Here is a 13,684-nt window from a genome sequence, read left to right as displayed (position 1 = left end):
TGTGTGTGTGTGTGTGTGTGTGTGTGTGTGTGTGTGTGTGTGTGTGTAACTTTGGGTCACTTCTCCCACTTTATGTAGATTGTGAATGGATAGAATCAATAAATTATTGCATATAATCACTGGGAGGAGTTTCCCCCCAAAATTCACAATTTGTTTCAAGCTATGCTTCCTAAACACATTCTGCCTATAAGTATGTGAGCACTTCTTTCCATATCCTTGAAGATCTTGTCAGTTTTCAGACGCAGACCTGAAAAAGATAATTTGATTAAAAATATTTATTAAATGAGGAATCTATATAAAGCCCAAAGATGGCTCCTGTGGAGACAAGGGAAGGCAGGGCACTGACCTTTCTCTCAAAGAATCTATAATCTAGTGTGGGGAGGCCAAATTGATAAATGTCTCTGATTCAAAGACAATCAAGGAACACTGTCTTTGAATCAGAGACATTCTCTGTTCTATGGATCCTCTTTCCCCCTCTCCCCCCAGCTCTGGGGATCTGGGACTTTGTGTCTGAGCAAAGGCAAGGGGGGAGATGAAAAAAATCCACACAAAGGATCTGAGGAACTTGAAGAGGGGCTGATCACTTTCTGCTGTGGGGATGGAGGGCTTTCTGGAGGAGGCTGTGGCATCTGAGCTGGGCTTAGAAGGAATTGGGGTGGGGGGCTTGGGAAGATGAGGGAAGTGGAGTATATTCCAGACCTGATGGATGGTATCAGTAAAATGCAGAGACAGGAGAGGGTGGGCTAAGGTGAAAGGGTGGATTTGCCTGCCGCAGGGGAGCCTGCATGCTGAGAGTCTGTGCTGCCTTCTTCTGCTCTAGGATAAATGGGAGAAGCTCATCACCCAGAGCTCCAACCTGGAGATCTTTGAGCATGTCAGCCTGATGACCCTGGATACCCTCATGAAATGTGCCTTTAGCCTTGAGAGCAACTGCCAGACAGAGAGGTGAGTGATGGCCACATTGTCCACACTTCCAAGAAAGCTCATCTGACCCTGGTCACTGCTTTCTCTTCCTTTAAAGCTCAGCTCAGTCACCGCCTCTATATCAGCAAGTATCCTACCCAGGATGGCCTGCTAACACAGGTTCTTTTGATCTGCTTTATAAAGGAAAGACAGTTTTAAAGGAACAATCCTACTTTAATTACAGAGACAGAAGTGAGTATAGAAAATATAATCAGAGAAATTAGCACAAAGACCAACAGACAGGCCTCCCCTGTCTGAACATAGAAATATTGCTATATATTTCATAGACATCACTGGATTGAAGGAGCACAAACATCTAAGCAGTCTGGGGGCTCTGAACATACAGAGTCTCAACTAGGAAATCAAAATATTCTTCTCACTAGTAAACCCCCAAAAGCAAACTGACAACCCCCTAGAATATATAACCAAGAGGAGACCCCTGATTGGCTCAGAGCCAGAAGCAGGAAATCTACTTGACTCAGCACAGCTGTGAGTGATCAAGGTTCAAAGGACTTTCAAAATCCTTCAGATGTTTACAATTTAACCTGAGCCTGGGAAACTGAACTCCGGAAAAAAAAAAACAACAAAAATCCCACTTTGCTTGTGCTTACAGCCTCCTACAGGAAACCTAGCCTGTAGCATCTCATTCTACTTCTAAAGACTAGTGCTGCTCCACGCCCCCCCCCCCTCCACCCAAGGAAATTTAATTTGTTCAGGTTGAATTTTCTTTGTTTAGATTATCTCCCCCTAGTCACCCCCTACTCCCGGAGGGCAAAGATTGGTTCATTTTTGTTATCTTTATACATATCCCTAGTACCTGGCACATCAATGGCACTCATTGAAGTTCATCCCTGTATAGTCACAAGGTATGGTGGGACAATGGCTAAAGCTTATCTCACAACCAGTAAGATCTGGCATCAAGTTCAGCCTTGGACATGAAATGGTTGTGTGATCCCAGCAAATGGCCCAGGCTATTGGGTTTTAGTCAAGGTGCTGACCTGCATTGGTTGAGGGACTTTGCACAACAGGGAGTGCCCTATGCCAGTGAAATGATAATACCACTAATGGTCAGCATTTATATGGCACTTTTAGGTTTGCAAAGAGCCTTATGTTACCTCATTTTATCATCACAGGCCTAGGTCCTGCCCTAGCTCTCCCTTTCAGACCAAAGGCTTTTTCCCGGTTCTGGCTGGCCTTTGCCCTTCACCCACCCTGTGCCCTTCTTCCCTGCAGGAATGCTAATTGCTACATCCAGGCTGTGTGGGAACAGGGAGCCCTGATATTCTCTCGGATTCGGTATTCCCTATATCACAATGACTTCATCTACTGGTTCAGTCGACAGGGCTACCAGGCTCGCCAGTCTGTTCGATGGGCCCATGAGCACACAGGTACTGCTTGCCCCTACCTGCTGTCTGCCAATCAAATGTAATTTGTTCTCTCAACAGGGCATTGAAAGACCTCACAAAGCATGAGATACCACCCAGTGAAAGAAGCCCCTTCTCCAGTGTCCCTGGGAGGGCCTCCTCTAGGAGGGGGATGTCCCTGGCTCCCAGGTTGGCCTATTGCTTATCATGAGCTGAGATTGGAATCCCTCTGACTTTCAGCCATTGTTCCCAGTTCTATGTTTGAGGGTCAAGTGGACTCTTCACCACAGCCTTTCAGATAGCTGGAGTCAGTGACCCTATCCTCCCGAGCCTTCTTTTCTCCAAGATAAGCATCTGAAGGCAGCTGATGCTCTCATGACCCACTCAGATCTGAATACCCAGTGGGAGGGTCTCTGTCTTCTGGGTGCACAGTAGACTCAGGAAAAAATTTATGGAAGACTGTGAGGCATAGTTCAGCTGGGGCATGAAAAATCTCCCAGAGAGTGACCTTTATCTGTTTCAGAGGGAAGGACTCTATTCAAATTGCTGCATCTAATTTTGATATTTGTTTTGGATGAACAGCAAGAAATCCATGCTGATGACTAAAGGTGTTTCAATGTGTCAAGTCTATGAGGGTGTGTATTTGTGTATTTGACTGATCCTGACCTGGTTCAAGGAGGAAAGACCAAGGTCCATGCAACTCTGAAATTCTATCATTCAAACACAACTATTCTCACTCGTAACACAATACCTGGTGGTACATAGTCAGTGTTTAATTAATGCTTTTTTCATTGATTCATTGGTAGACACATACAGCCTCACATGTAACCAGCAGGTCAAGCCCAGTGGCATCCGACTCTACTCATTGGTGGAGATGATTGGTTTGTGGTCTGCTCCCAAGAGCAAGAGGTTTGGAGAATATAGAACCTTGATTCCCAACCCTAGCTCCCAACTTAAAGAGGGAAGATGCTTGATTCCAGATTCTCTTTGGGGACTTCTCCAACAATGAGGAGAGTCTTATGGAACTGAATTTGAGACCCTGGTTACATGCATGCACTCTCATACACATACATTCATGAACACACACACACACACAAAACGTCACTCCTGGCACTCATCAGTGGAGGGGAGATAGAAGTGTGAGTTCATAGGATCATAGCCTGAGAAATGTAAGGAACTTTGGAAGTCATTGAATCCAACCCTTTCATTTTACAGATGAGGAAACTGAGGCAGGTGGGGGGTGAAGTGACTTGCCCAGGGTCACACAGCTAGAAAGTGTCCAAGGCAGGATTGGAACCTACCTTTTATTGGCGTCAAGTCCAGTGCTCTCTCCAACATGGAAGAAGCACAGGGAGAGTTGCCTGTGTGTAATACAACAAGCCATGGGCATTGAGAACTCAATACTTCCCAAGGGAGCTTGGTCTCTATGGTCTGAGACCATGAACCATTTTCCTGTAGACATGGTGATTAGGAAGAGGAAGCAATACCTCCAGCAGGAAGGAGGCTTGGAGGCTATCTCGAAGAAACGACACTTGGATTTCCTGGACATCCTCCTCTGTGCCAAGGTGAGAGCTGCCCAAGCCTGTGGTTACCCCTACGTAGGAGGAAAGCAGCTTCCCATGCCTTCTCTTTTTTGGTGCTTTCCCTTTTCCCTGTGTTGATGTCCTGAGAGGCACTGGGACCAGAGTGAATCTGGGAGTGGTCAACCCTATTTGAGAGGTTATGCAGGTGGTGGAGCTGGAGTGTCTGGGTAGGGTCTCTGTGGCCCAAAGGACCATTTTGAAATCTAGTCTTTTCACAGCTGTCATCTTCTTTCTTGGGAGCTGCCAATCATCATCATAAGGAGCTCCTGGTGCCATATTTAGTCAGAGAGAAAAATCCTCTTAGCTCATTTTGGTGCCTTGTGCTCTGATAGAAGGAAATCCCACCTTGGTGCACTCCTAATGCTTCTTATTGCAGCCCATCCATGCCCTCTCACCCTCTGAGATCCTGGTCCATGTCTTCTCATGAGTCCTCCCTAGTAAGTCACTGAAGAGGTTGGGGCCTTCCTATAGATTTCTTGACGTTTCATGGATATCAGTCGAGCATTTTAGGCTAGTCATTAATTATTCTCACTCTCCATCTTTTTTTTTTTAGCTCTTTTTATTTTTATCTTATTTATTTCTATCTTCTCCCTTGAGCTCCTTTCTTGTATCACTAACTGCCTTTTGGGCGTCTTGAACTAGATTTCCCATAGCAATCTCAAATTCAACATCTCAAACAGAACTCATAATTGGTATTCCTCAAACTACTCCTCTTTCCTACTTCAGTTCACTTTCTAGTTGTGTGACCCTGGGCAAGTCACTTCACCCCCATCTGCCTCAGTAATAAGTGATCACTAGGTACCAGGCAATCTGATGGGCATTTAAGTTAAAAATAAATGTCATCTTTGAACACCCAACTGGAGTGCCACCTCCTCCCAGAAGCCTTCCCTGAAGCCCCAGTCCATCTAACCTTCTTTGCACGTTTTAAAGGTACTTTTCACTGGAGTTTGGAGTTAAGAGCAATTGGGTCTTCTCCCTTGGGTGGGATGGCTATAGGCTTCCTGAGGGCAGGGCCTGGGTCTTCTCTAGACTTCATCCCTCCCTTGGCACAAGTTTCTGCACATGGCAGACCCTTGATAAAGGGTGCCTGGTCCCTGATGTTAGTGGCTTCTCTTCACCAGACAGAGAATGGAGACAGCTTGTCAGATAAAGAGCTGAAGGCTGAGGTGGACACTTTCATGTTTGAGGGTCACGACACTACCTCCAGTGGTATCTCCTGGATTTTCTATTCTCTCGCCATGAATCCTGAGCACCAGCAGAAATGCCGGGAGGAGATCAGGGGCATCCTGGGAGATGGGAAAGCTATCACTTGGTGAGTGGCTGTGGGATTAGGGTCTGCTTTTTTTCTCCCTCTTTGTGCTCCAGAGGAGAAAACCCTCGGTTCCCCCAATGTCCCATTGCCTGTCTGATCCTTCCCTCCTGACAGTTTCTTCGTCCCTTAATCTCCTTGCTTTCAGGGAGAACCTGAGCCAGATGCCATATACCACCATGTGCATCAAGGAGTCCCTGCGCCTCTATCCTCCAGTCCCAAACATCTCCAGGGAGCTCAGCAAGCCCATCACCTTCCCTGATGGTCGCTCCTTACCTGCAGGTAATAAGTTATATACACTTGTGAATTCTACAAGCTTGTGGAGCCCTCTCTATGTGGCTGGGAGGTTGGATTTGTTAACCTTTGAAAAAGCAGTAATGAAAACTCTTCAACAAGGACCTTCCAGGTCCCTCAAAGTCCCCCCACTGAATACTCCCCAGGGAAGGCAAGGGTATAAGCATTTATTAAGCACCTACTATGTTCCAGGCATTGTGTTAAGTACTTTAAAAATACTATGTGATTTGATCCTTATAACAATCCTGGGGAGTGGGTGATATTACTGTGCTTAGTTTATAGATGAGGAAACTGAGGCACAAGTCACATAGGTTATATCTGGAGTCGTATTTGAACTCAGGTCTTCCTGACTTCAGGCTTAGTGCTCCACCTGCTGCTTCACTCCAGTGTCACTTAGGCCCTAGGAAAGGATCTTCAAGGGAAGAGTGTTGGGAAAAGGTGATCAACGACCAGCCACTGACTGAAGTGAGGCTGGGAATGCTGACCCTTTGTGAAATGACTGAGGAAATAAAGGTTCGGATTTCCAAAAACATCGATCTATTAAGTAATTCGTGCCGATTGCCCAACAAACCAGGCCCAGGCCCCTTAGCTTTGGTACTGGACCCAGAGTACAGGAGACGACAGATTTTCATGCATTAAAAACAATAAAATATGACCAGTTAATTAAAAGGAAACAATTAGCCAGGATATAAAATTAAGTAATTTGGTTTCTAGTTGGATGAATGATTTGGAACTTTTCAAGTTGGGAGGGGAAAGTGCCCTGAAATCAGAAAAAAACAGAAGTGTCCCATTCCCCTCAAGTGTCTGTATTCAATCCAAGGACCACCGTAAAGATAACTGATTAACCACTATGGGGCCAGTTTACAGGGAAGACATGTGGATTGCTAGAGATGTACAATTGTAAGAAAATTCCTTGCATCAGTCTCCAGATCTGACTGGGTTTCTGGTCAGCATAGCCTCGGTCCTTAGTTTAAGGATCTCTAAGCAGCAGTTGAGGTGGTCCAGTTTCCCAACCATGTAGGGCTCAGTTCAAACAATGCAATAAGGTTTTCTCACTCTTCTCATAACTGAATAAAGCTTTCTTACAATACAGAAATTGGACTTGACCCCTCATTGACTAGAAAGGGCATTGCACTGGCTCCAGAATTGAGTCACAAGATGGAGTCAGTGTGGTTCCCTCAATTCCCACCACCCCTTGCTGTTTTAACGCACCCTCCCCCCCACCTGGAGGAGAGAAGGGAGAAGGAATATGTTCTCTGTCTTCAAGTGTTTGGAAGTCTGTCCCTTGGTATATTGGATTTATTCTGGGGGGGGGTGGAGTTTTAGATATGAAGGTTTAGATTTGATATCAGGATAAACTTCCTCCAAATCAGAAAGGTCCAAAAGAGGAATGGGCATCTCCAGGTGTGTTAATGGTTCTGCCCCAGATTTAGGGCTGATACAAATCTCAGAGGCCATAGAGCCCAACCTGATTTCTTGCCTCTGCTACTCATGGAGTATGAAGGAAGCTGATCCCTTCTCAGAGCTGTTGGTCATCTCTGCTGCCTCCCTGATTCATAGGTCAGAGAAAGTAGTGATATCAGTGCCCATCTGGCTCTCATAGACCTTGGCCTCTGAAGTTTACTGATCTCCTGCCCAGATAGAGGCAGGGTCTAAGGTGTGAGGAGAGGTGATCTTGATATCTAGCCATAGAAAACCTTTGTCCTGAGGACGTGCTTTGTTTCACCCTATTTTTGCTCTTCTTAGTCCTTAATCCGCTTCCCATCCTAAGCCCTGACGGTCTCATCTTTCTCAAGCTCAGAGAAATATATGCCAATGGTGAGGCCAATTCCCCATTCTCTATGTTTTTGCACCTTGGAAGGCTGCAGGGATCCTCGCATGAAACCATGGAAGAGGAATTAGACTGAGTTGGGAGGAAAACCAACATGAACTGAAAAGCCACATTGGGTTAGTGTCAGGGTGGCCGTAGGCCAGGGAGGTCTAAAGGGCGGAGGTGACCATGGGTCCAGAGCTGGGGCATCTACTGCAGATCAGAAAACCAACCTAGTGGAGTGGAAGGAGCCTGGGTGGGCAGCTAGAAACTTGGATCTTAATGATTCCTCTGTCCCTTTCCACTGAGGAGGCAGGTGACATCATTGGTGTTACTGTAGGCAAGGCATTGCCATTTGAGGGCCTTCATTTCTACATCCCTGGGTGGAACTCAATAAAGCTTTCTTCCAGCTCTAGGTCCTATGGTCCCATGGTCTTCTGAGCCTGAGTAGGGATTTCCAAGGGCCTGGTCACTTTCCTGATCTAACCTAGCCCCACTAAGCCCTTTACCCTGATACCCTGGTGGCTTGTATCCCCCCTCCTAACCCACAACCATGGCTGGAGAGGGTAAAGTGCCAGAGAGATCTGGTTAGATCCTAGAAGTTTCTATGACTCAGATAATATAGGGGCTTTAGTCCTTCTACTGACCAAATAGCTATTGCCATAGAGCTAGGCCTTAGGTCTCTCCCACTCCCAGGCTAGTAAACCGAGAGCCCAGAACCTATGGGCTATGAGGCAGAGCAGTGACTAAAGTGTTGGACGTGGAGTCAGGGAGACCTGAGTTTGAATTCTGTTGAAGCCACTTTACTAGCTGTGTGACCCTGAGCAAGTCATTTAACTTTGGTCCATCAGTTTCCTCCTCTGTAAAATGGGGATGATGATAGGGTTGTTGTAAGGGCCCAGGGAGATAATGTGGAAGTGCTTTATTAACCTTAACGTGCCATGTGGATGCTAGTCATTATTGCTGCTGCTGTTGGGGGTGTGGGTAGGTCAGCTGCTTTCTCCAGCTGCTTCTTTTTGCCTCTCCAGGAGCCTCTGTCACCATCAGCATATATGCCCTTCACCACAATCCCAGTGTATGGCCGGAACCAGAGGTGTGTCTGCCCCCTAGAGGGGATGGGCTTGAGGGTCCATCAGAACTGATGGGGAGGGGGTCAGCTAGAAGGGGCTGCTCCGGGATGACAGACAGAGGACACTCCACATTGGTGGTGGTGGGACAGTCCTGCTGTTCAGAACACATTTGGAGGGAGCGCTGTGCTCAGTTCTGGGCACTACAGTTCAAGAAGGCCAGTGCTGGGCAGATAGGTGGTGCAGTGGATAGAACATCTGCCCTGGAGTCTGGAAAATCTGAGTTCAAATCTGGCTTCAGACACTTACTAGCTGTGTGACCCTGGGGAAGTCACTTAACCCCAATTGTCTCAAAAAAAAAATAAAAGCCATTGCTAAATAGGAGAGTGTCCAGAGGCAGGCAATCAGGATAGGGAAGGGCCTGGAGGCCATGCCATAGGAAGATGATTAAAGGAACTGGACTTTTTAAGGCTGGAGAAGGGGGATGGGGCATATGGTAGCTGTCTGTTCTCAAATACCCACAGGGCTGTCCTGTGTAGGAGCAGTAAGACTTGTTTTGTTTGGCCTTGGGGGACAGAACCAGGGCCAAAGGGCAAAGTTCCAAAGAGATGGATTGAAGCTGGAGGTCAGGACAGCCTTCCTAACAGTCCAGAGGAGGGAATGGTCTGCCTCAGGAGAAGGGGGAGTGTTGCAGGGGGGATTCTTTCCTGGCCATGAGCTAGATTGGATGTTTGCTGGATGTTTCTCCACATTTCCAAATGTGGAGAAGTTTTGAGAAATGAAGGAATATTGGGCTGAGGAAGATAAGGGTGGGAGTCAGTTAAGAAGTGGGGTTAGGCCATCTGCCCCAAGGGGGAGGTTGAAGCTGGGCTTGGTGGTGGAAGGAAAGGAGAAGTCATGACGGTAACCAAGGGGAATGAAAGAAAGAATTAATATGGATAGAAGAGAAAGCTTGTCAGGCAACAGGGAGGTTTACAGAGGCCTAGATCTGGAGCCACAAAGGCCAATCCCCTCATTTTACAGGTGAAGAAACAAGCCTAGAGAAGTGGTATGACTACTGGGCATCAGAGGCGACTGCCTTGCGTTTGTAGCTGGTGAAATCAGCTCCATGACATGGTTTTCTTTTCTTTTCTTTTTCTTTGTCAGTTTGTAAAATTTAGTTTTTTTTCCTATGAATAAAAATTCATTTTCTTTCCCTTACACCTTCCCCCTCACCAAACGAAAAACAAAACTCTTCTAAGAAATATGCATAGTCCAGCAACAAAAATTCCATATCCAAGAAATGTCTTATTCTGCACCCTGAGTCCATCACCTGTCTATTAAGAAGGGGATAATTTGCTTCATCATCACTCTTCTACAGTCTAAAATAATGATTGCTTATTGCATTGATCAAATTAAATCTTCAAAAATGGACATTAATCTTTCAACTCTACCTAAACTTTTCACTTCACTGTAAAAGGACTATGGTCCTTCAGTGACACTTGGGGCAGTACCCTTGCTACACTGATTTACCTCTGATTTTGTTTTATTTCTTTTTTCTCTCTTTTTAATTTTTTTTAGTTTGCATCATTCATTTCCTCAAGATTTTGAGTTACAAATTTTCTCCCCATTTTTCCCCTACCCATCACCCCAAAATAGCAATCCCACTGAATATCACCTCCCCCAATCTGCTCTCTCCCATATCTTCCTCCATTCTCCCTTTGACTTTCCAATAGGGCACAGTGGATCTCTATGCCCCAGTGCCTGTATATCTCATTTCCCAGTTACATGTAAAATATTAATAATAATATGTATATATATTTAAACACTTGATTCTAAAACTTTGTATTGCAGATACTTTCCCTTCCTCCCTTGCCACCCACCCTTACTGGGAAGATAAGCAATTCAATATAGGTTGTATATGTGTAACTAAGCAAAACATTTCCATAGTGGATATATTGTGAAAGACTGACTATATTTCCCTCCATCCTATCCCATCCCCGACTTGTTCTATTCTCTACTTTGATCCTGTCCCTTTTCAAAAGTGGGTGCTTCCAACTTCCCTCCCCCCCACCTGCCCTCCCTTCCATTATCCCCCCTCTCATCCCCTTCCCCCCTACTCTCCTGTAGGGTGAGATACCCTATTCAGTGTGTATGTCATTCCCTACCTAAGCCAAATTCAATGAGAATAAGGTTGACTCATTCCCTTTTGCCTTCCTGTTCTTCCCCTCCATTGTACCAGTTTTCCCTTGCCTCTTCTATATGAGATAATTTACCCCATTTTGTCTCTCCTCATCTCCTCTCATTATATTCCTCTCTCACCTCTTAATTTCACCTTTTAAGTATCATCCCTTCCTATTAACTTGGTCCTGTGCCCTCTGTCTCTGTATACCTGTACACATATATACACACACACTCACATATGTATTCATAGCCCATATACCCTTCTATACAGACACACACACATACATATATATATATATATATATACACACATACATTTTTTTAAAGCAATTGGGGTTAAGTAACTTGCTTAAGGTAACACAGCCAGTTATTTCTGGGTGTGGTGCTAAGTGTCTGAGCCCAGATTCGATCCCCAGGTCATCCCGACACTGGGGCTGGTGCTCTTACTTGCTGAGCCACCTGGCTGCCCCTATATATACATTTCCATTCCCTTCGACTATTTTCATACTAAGAAAAGTTTAATAAGTTACAATTATCATTTTTCCAAGTAGGAACGTAAATAGTTCAACTTTGATAAGTTCCTTATGATTTCTTTTCCCTGTTTACCTTCTCATACTTCTCTTGCTTCATGTATCTGAATGTGAAATTTTCTATTCAACTCTGGTTTTTTCATCAAGAATGCTTGAAAGTCCTCTATTCCACCGAATGACCATATTTTCCCCTGAAACATGATACTCAGTTTTTCTGGGTAGGTGATTCTTGGTTTTAATCCCAGCTCCTTTGACCTCTGGAATATCATATTCCAAGCTCTTTGATCCCTCAGTGTAGAAGCTGCCAGATCCTGTGTTATCCTGATTGTGTTTCCACAATATTAAAATTGTTTCTTCCTGGCTGCTTGTAATATTTTCTCCTTGATCTAGGAATTCCAGAACCTGGCCATAATATTCCTAGGAGTTTTCTTTTTGGGATCTTTTTCAGGAGGTGATCAGTGGATTCTTTCAACCTCTATTTTGCCCTCTGGTTCTAAACAATTAGGACAATTTTCCTTGAGAATTTCTTGAAGGATGATTTCTAGGTTCTTTTTTGATCATGGCTTTCAGGTAGTCCAATAATTTTTAAATTATTTCTCTTGGTTCTACTTTCCAGGTCAGTGGTTTTGTCCAATGAGATATTTCACATCATCTTCTATTTTTTCATTTGTTTGGATCTGTTTAAGAGTATTTTGATTTCTCATAAAGCCACTAGCTTCCATTTGCTCCAATCTAATTCTGAAGGAATGATTCTCTTCAGTGAGCTTTCGAGTTTTTTTCCATCTGGAAAATTTGGCTTTTTAAGGCATTCTTCTCCTCATTACCTTTTTGAGCCTCTTTTGCCATTTGAGTTAGTCTATTTTTAAGGTGTTATTTTCTTCAGTCAGGTTGTTGACTCTCTTTTCATGATTTTCTTGCATCATTCTCATTTCTCTTTCCAGTTTTTTCTCCACTTCTCTTATTTGGTTTTCAAAATCCTTCTTAAGCTCCTCTATCACCTGTAACCAGCTTATATTTTTTCTTGGAAGCTTTTGGTGCAGTAGTTCTGACTTCACTGTCTTCCTCCTGTTCCACGCTTTGATCCTTTTTGTCCCCAAAATAGGAGTCCAATGTCAAATTGCTCTGCTTGCTTTATTTTCTTTGCTTGCTCATGTTACCACTCAATTATTTGACTTTCGAGCTTTTTGCCACAGTAGAACTCTGCTACCAGAGAGATAGCTTTGTTCCAAATCTCTGGGCTTTTCTCAGCTGCTGGAGCTATTAGTTGGGTGCCCTCTCTGAAGCCTCCACTGGCTCTGCCTTACTGGTCATGCGCCCCAGGACCTCCACTCTAGACAGCAATCCAGATCCAAGCAGGTTAAATCAAGAGTGATTACCCCTCATACTGGTTGCTTGATCCCCCTGAAATCTGTAGGCCAGCAGCTGAAGCAGCCACATGGCAGTTGCTGCACAGCTGCCGTGCCTCAGCTGCTTCTCCTTCCAGGGGGCAAAGGCCAGATCACCCTCCTGAGCTCCTGGATCCCAAAGTTCACACTACACTGACCTCTCACTTTGTCCTTAGCACCTATGTGTTGATAATTTTGGAAACTGCCACAGCTGCTGGTGATCTGAAGTCCCTCCAGCTGGCTGCTGGTTGTGGCTGCCCTGAGGCAAAAACCTCTGGCTCACATGGGACTGGGCTTGGCTCCTAGAGCATTGTGCTGGCCCCTTCCTGCCAGCCTGTTGGGCTGTCTTCAGCAGGAAGTTAGCTTCTCTCTGTCATTTTGTGGGTTCTGTAGCTCTAAAGTTTGTTTAGAGTCATTTTTTTTACAAGAACTGGAGGAGGTGGAAGTCAGAGCTGAGAGGAAGTCCTGTTTCTACTCCACCATCTTGACTCTGGCCCCTCCCCCCATTTCATGGTTTTCTCCAATAGCCCTGGAGTAGGAGCAGAGAAGGTGGATGGTGGGGGGCGACCCAGAGGCAAGACCTGTGTTTAGGAGTGAGGGAATTCTGATAAAGTGGGTAAAAGTGTCCAGTGTAGCAGCTAATGGGACTGAAAAGGCAAACCATGGAGGCCAAGATGGATGTGGAGAAGAGCCAATCCAGATGGAGGGGAGATGGACTACAGGACTAGGGGTGGGCCAGCTGGCTTAAGGTCACCATGAGAGTTACAAGGAGCCTCAGTATAGAGGTGAGAGGGGCAGGACAGGAGGTTGTAGTTGGGAAGAGGAATTTCAGACTTAACAATTCTGGTCATGGTGTAGTTCAGATAGATGCAAGGTCTGAGGTCAACATGAATATTGAAACATAGGAGGATGAGAGCAGGGGGTGAGGTAAGGAGCCTGGGAGCTCAGTGCTAAGCTAGTTGAACAAGTTGCTAGACCAGTCCAGTGGTTGGCAGAGGATGACACCAAAACCCAAGAAAGGGTGGTCCAATTATAGTATGGGTCTCAGAAGACCAAAGGATCCCAAAAGTTGGTGGTAGAAGAAGGGCCTGGAGTTGGCAGTGGGGTAGGGAAGGGGAGGAAAATCATGTTGGGTCTATGAGCCAAGGAAAGTAGGACCCTTCCCACAGCCACCTAGCCCCACCTCCCACTGATGCTGGCATTGATTGGCAGGTGT

At 45.4% G+C, this 13,684-nt stretch overlaps 1 protein-coding gene across 1 annotated transcript in view; it reads left to right on the top strand.

The window, feature by feature from the left end:
* The window catches only part of LOC138165371 (cytochrome P450 4A6-like), an 88,876-nt gene that overhangs the window by 28,410 nt on the left and 46,782 nt on the right, over window positions 1–13,684 (top strand). Inside the window, exons 5-10 of the mRNA XM_069093636.1 lie at window positions 821–945; window positions 2,197–2,351; window positions 3,786–3,892; window positions 5,032–5,222; window positions 5,368–5,501; window positions 8,352–8,416. Of these exons, the coding sequence (XP_068949737.1) occupies window positions 821–945; window positions 2,197–2,351; window positions 3,786–3,892; window positions 5,032–5,222; window positions 5,368–5,501; window positions 8,352–8,416 (777 nt within the window). The remainder of the gene's footprint in view (window positions 1–820; window positions 946–2,196; window positions 2,352–3,785; window positions 3,893–5,031; window positions 5,223–5,367; window positions 5,502–8,351; window positions 8,417–13,684) is intronic.

This window comes from Petaurus breviceps, unplaced genomic scaffold (assembly GCF_028583685.1).
Source record: "Petaurus breviceps papuanus isolate PSGF00001 unplaced genomic scaffold, PetGlider_PUasm1.0 208, whole genome shotgun sequence".
NCBI lineage: Eukaryota > Metazoa > Chordata > Mammalia > Diprotodontia > Petauridae > Petaurus > Petaurus breviceps.
This window is presented reverse-complemented; position numbering and strand designations above follow the sequence as displayed.